The following is a 5,598-nucleotide window of genomic DNA, read 5'->3' as shown; positions in this document are numbered from 1 at the left end:
TAGACATGGCTGGGTTGCATAAAGCAGAGCTGTGTTACCGGCTGTGAAAAACACAGCTAAGATTGGATCAGCGCGTGCAGTTCAAACCCATTTACTAACAGCGCTCTGATATTTTTGAAGTTTGGATGCTGATTTTGTTCCATTACAATGCCTAAGATTGAAAAATAAAATAAAATCCAGCTCCGAAAAGGCCCTGGGGCTTATTTTAGCTTGAAAAGCAGCAGTTTCACTATAGATTTGTATTGTATTTTAGGTTTATAAATGTTACATTTTGTTATATACATTGATTCTGAAAAAAAGTGGGAAAATACTTGCTTCACAAATGTTTTGTGGCCATCAAAATGCTTCAGTGTTTTTCTATGGGTCAAATAGTTGAGTAAAAGCATTTGGCACAATTTGGAGATTTTTGGAGACGCTGGTGACACCAAATGTTCAAAGCCCCACAGCTCTGGAACTGTTTTAGCTTGAGGTCTGAAATTTTCTGCATTTGTGGTTGACATGATGTAGAACAAATGTAATGCAGTGAGACCTGCCTATTCTCAAGAATGTCTTTATTACTGCTGTTCAAACATGACCTGTTATTTTGGAGAATGATAAAACAACTTTCAGTCATGTTTGAAGTGGTGCAGCTTAGCTGTGTTTAATTCACACTGTTTTCGTTTAGCTTCAGTTAGCTTTTCAATTATGTAACACTCATGTAATTTGGCCTTACAGTTCCTCAGTTATTGGCTTTTCCATTTGGGTTTGCAAAATAAGCGAGGATGGGTGTTAAAAAAAATACAATCCCAGCATTTTCCTGTTGGTCTCTGTTTGCAGATGTATCAAACATTGTTTCTGTCACTCTGATATATGACTTAACTTCTCTCTTAAAGTTTCACCTTCATTAGGATTTTTTCTCTTAACCAAACACTCATATTTTTCAGCTTTCTCTTGACCTTTATTACACAGAAGATGAGATTTATGAACTATCCTTGTTGAGAGAACCACGCAGCCTCAAATCTCAGGTAAATTTTGTTTAATATTATTTCACACAACATAATATAATTAAGCCCCGTTGCAGTGATGGCATCAGGGTCAATAATTGTTGCATGGCAGCAATGAGGAGTTAGTGAATGATTAGTTTTGTCTTAGTCCCTAGTCCCAACTTTGAATCTTATTGAAAATTGCTTAGGATTAGGACATGGTTTCAAACTCAGTCCCTGAGGTCCTCCGTGGCTAACCCAACACAAGTCTGACAAAAAAATCCTCAGCATGAAGTCAATAAAGCTACGTTCACAAAGCAGCCTGATGTGATTCAAATCTGATGTATTTTGCCCATATGTGACCTGGATGTGATCAGTCTGAACAAGACAGATCTGATTGGTTCCAATGCGATCCAGGCCACTTGGCTCTGTGGTGCTGAATCAGATATGAATCCAATTTTTTCTAATGTGTCTGAACAGCCAGGTCGCAGGAGGACGGTGTTGTGGAGAGCATTCTTTATTTTCAACCTTCTTGAAAAGATTGTTTTTAATGCTCTGGCTGAGGTTTGGATAGAAATGAAAGATAACTAGATGTGACAGACCAGCACTAACGTCCAAGTTTACTTCCATAAACACTGAGCACGCTTGCTTGTGACGTCATTGCGTCCTCTGCATTGCCTGTGGGACACTTAAGTTGTGTGACAGCAGTTCAGAGAGGAGATCACATACAGGATGCATATATCAGGAAGTGTGAATGACAATGCAAAAAATCAGAATTGAGCATGAAGGCCTTAATGCTTAATTCCAATTTTTTTGTGAAATCCAATTTTTTTTGCGTAGTCGTTAATATTTCAAAATATATATGACTTGTATGTGATCTCCTGTTTGAACTGCATTCATAGAGGGGCTCAAAGGGCTGATTATCCTCCTGCAGCAGTGTGTTACAGTGAGGTTGTCGCAGGTATGATGCAGACATTTTTGATTTATGCCCAGTACTGAAGCATGGTCTGCGCTATGTGGTTACACGCCACAACGCAAGAGGGACAATCAGGAGCTAGTTCCTGTCTGCGGTCAGACTGTGGGGGGGGGACAACCTAAATTCGAGGTATAAATCAGCCTTAAGTCTCCCGCATGAGCAGTAAAGGAAACAATGACATCACAAGCCAGCATGCTCTGTGTTTACGGATGTAAACATGGTTGGTAGTTTTTCAATATAAATACTACCCTTATCATCCACCATGGTTCACTATTCTACATTGCAAGGCACAGAATAGTGAACTTTGTCAGCTACTAATGGCGTTCAGGTCGACTGAATGCGACCTGGCCGTTCAGACACAGGTCACATTTGAAAAGATCAGATTCATATCAGATTCAGGACCACAGAGCCAAGTGGCCTGGGTCGCATTGGAAAAAATCGGATCTGAGTTGCTCAGACAGCCATGAAAATATCAGATCCAGGTCGCATATGGGCAAAAAAAACAAAAAAAAAACGGATTCAGGTCACTTCAGGCTGCTGAACGTAGCCTAAAAGACTGCTACAGTGCTTCTTATGTCCCCAACATCTAAATTAGGATGTTTGCAGCCCAGGTTCACAAGGCCGACTGTCTGTCATGTCTACCACCTAAGGACTGTTGATCATCTTTTCATTCAAGTCAGGTGTGTGGAGGCAGGAAAACACCTAAAACACACAGGGATCAGTGAAACCCTGATCTAAATAATGATGATGATGATGATGATGATGATGATGATGATGATGATGATGGCACTCTTGTCTTTGGGTGATGGCAAAGAGGCATTTCAGTATCTGAAGAAAAAGTGTTAAAATACTATTTTTTTTAATCTCGATATGCTTTTTTTGTGGTATCTAAAAGACATTGGCATGAAAAGATGTTTAAAAATTATATTTTTATATATATTTTATGTGTCATTTTTTATAAGATGTCAGAGTTATGAATAATATTTCTATCTCACCTATTTAACCGACACAAATGGTGGTAATTCCATTCCATTCCTATAATAAACCAACATTATGTGATATCTCGAGTTTATTACACTAAATCCTGCTGATTTCACTGATTTAGTGTAATAAACTCTCTAAATATTATACATATATGCATATATTTTTTTTGTTTATTTTTTCATATATATACATATATATATATATGTATGTGTATGTGACTTAATAGGAATGTCTCTTCTGCTTAGCCTACATCTCCAACTACTCCCAACAAGCCTTTGGCTCCACTAGACTGGGCCTCGGGGGTCACCACCAAACCGGATCCCTCTGTTGTCAATAAACACATTCGCAAATTGGTGGAAGTGAGTTAAAGCCTCCATATTTTAATGTTTTCATTTAAAAGTGTACGACACAGGGTTCTGTATGAGATTATTTACCCGCTTTCCTTTGGACAGTCTGTCTTCAGGAATTATGACCATGACCATGATGGGTATATTTCACAAGAAGACTTTGAGAGTATTGCAGCTAACTTTCCATTCCTGGAGTCTTTCTGCGTTTTGGATAAGGATCAGTGAGTAAAAAAATTTGTTTCAGTTTTAGTGACGCCAAAGCATTAAAATTTTAGCGTGAGTTGGAGGACTGTGAGAACATTAATTTAACCCACTGACAATGATTATTTATAAAATCACACTGAAAATGATCATGATAGCAGTTTATGCAACACTTGATGTTTACCTTTCAATTTATTATTCAGTTTGCATTAAGGTTATGTAAATATGAAGGATATTTTAATTTACTCTTTTCTTTTTTAAGATAATTTTTTCATGTTTGACTTGTTAACTGAAATAAAACATTCAGTGTTATTTTAGGATCTATTTGCTGTTATTGGAATCTCTGATATGTGTTGAGGAATGGTTGCTCTCTGTGGAAGCAAATGTGTCTCAATTTCCTGATTAAGGTTTCTTGAGTAATGTAAAATATATTTTCCAAATTGCAATTTCATTTTCTTGTACAAGGTTGCTCACTATGTAAATTAATGTTGGTTATTTATTCTACTGGTGCACAGTATTCATATCGTTAAAACACTTTATAGTATTGTATTTGTCCATTTTTTAACTCTTCAGTATTATGTTATTCTTATACATTTTTCTAAGGTCCACCTTTGTGTGACCATTTTTTGGATAATCTTTTTGCTGTTGTAAACACCAGAATTTCCACATTGTGAGACAATAAAGACATTTTCTATTCTATTCTAAATTTGCCTTCAGGTTATCTCCATTGGTGGCTTTGGTGTCTCCAAGCTTACATTGGACAATACTCCATGGATTCTTTATTAAAGCTTTCATTAATATTCTCAAAACAATAGCAGCACAAACAAAAATATTTCCCAGACAGACCAACAGAAAGCATGACACCATTCTTGTTTCATTTGGGAAGGATGGTTGACCTGTGACCTTTGAAGTTCTAAAATAAATGAACAAATGAAAATATTTGCTGCACAAAGCAGCACAAATGTAACCGTACCGACTGACACCAATTTTGGTGGTGGGGCCTGTTGAACTTTGGTGACCTCTGGACATTTTCATTGCTATTTTTTAGATGATAGCGGTACAAACAAAAATCTTTGCAGTACAATCGAGCGCTGACATAGCAAAAATGTTAGACAATATTTTTGTTGGATTTGATAAGGTAGGGGGGCAACTGAGTTTCAGTGCTATCAAACACAGTGAACCAGCATTAGTAACACAGGGAATGTTTGCACCAACTTCTGCTGGACAATAAGATTGCTGTCTCCATAAAGTTTGTTGGCAGAAAGCAGCATGACATGTTCTCCAATTCTCTGGTTGATGGCTGCTTTGAATGTAGATCTCAGATGACTTGGAGCCAGATTTCCAAATGAAATTTTAGTCATACCTTTGGTATTCCACTTTGCCTATACCTGAAAATCCTGTTCATAAAGATTATGAGCAGGTGCATGTCTCCAGGTGAATACTATCTATCGGTACCCAATGCACATGCAACCATGCACAAACAAACTCACACCATAGGAGATTTTAGAGAAGCGTAACAATTGTGGCACCGGGGCTGGCCTAACTGTCCATGCTGCACTCCAGCTAACCTCCACCTCACCTGCAATCAACTTCAACTGGTTTCACCTGTTTCCACCTGCTTATAAGCCCCGTTCTGATCAGCTACCGGTGCCAGATTGTCTAGAACCTATTCCTTGCTCCACCTACAGTTTATTAATCTCAGTGCTCCCCACCACTAGCTAGAACTGAAGAAGCCTCCTGGTTGAGAGAAGAAACGTCTTCTAGAAAACATCACATCCAGTTACCTAGACTGAACTTTTCCAAGCTTGACCATGACCTGGATGACTGAGAGGCTACATTCTGTGAACTTGTGGAGAAACTGAGATTCCAGGCAATTCTTGCAAGGAAGGCTTACATTTATTGTTGGGTCTGCAGACAGAGAGAAAAAGCTCTGACTGGGCAAGCTTAGTACATTTATACAGCAACTCCCAACACACACACATTCCCAGGTTAAACCAACCCATCCCTGAATATAAAGAACTTTCTTTCACATGAACATTTGGAGAAAAATAACTTCAGTTCATTAAGGAGATACATTTTTCTCTGGCTGGATAAACATTTTACAATAGTTTTTTTTCCGTTCACGGCA

At 38.1% G+C, this 5,598-nt stretch overlaps 1 protein-coding gene across 1 annotated transcript in view; it reads left to right on the top strand.

Moving 5' to 3' along the window:
• Positions 1 to 5,598, top strand: part of rasgrp3 (RAS guanyl releasing protein 3 (calcium and DAG-regulated)) — a 61,452-nt gene that overhangs the window by 45,867 nt on the left and 9,987 nt on the right. The window contains exons 9-11 of the mRNA XM_015387145.1: positions 924 to 1,004; positions 3,168 to 3,281; positions 3,375 to 3,490. Coding sequence (XP_015242631.1) covers positions 924 to 1,004; positions 3,168 to 3,281; positions 3,375 to 3,490 — 311 coding nt within the window. The remainder of the gene's footprint in view (positions 1 to 923; positions 1,005 to 3,167; positions 3,282 to 3,374; positions 3,491 to 5,598) is intronic.

The sequence above is a fragment of the Cyprinodon variegatus genome, unplaced genomic scaffold (assembly GCF_000732505.1).
Source record: "Cyprinodon variegatus isolate N-32 unplaced genomic scaffold, C_variegatus-1.0 Scaffold386, whole genome shotgun sequence".
Taxonomy (NCBI): domain Eukaryota; kingdom Metazoa; phylum Chordata; class Actinopteri; order Cyprinodontiformes; family Cyprinodontidae; genus Cyprinodon; species Cyprinodon variegatus.
This window is presented reverse-complemented; position numbering and strand designations above follow the sequence as displayed.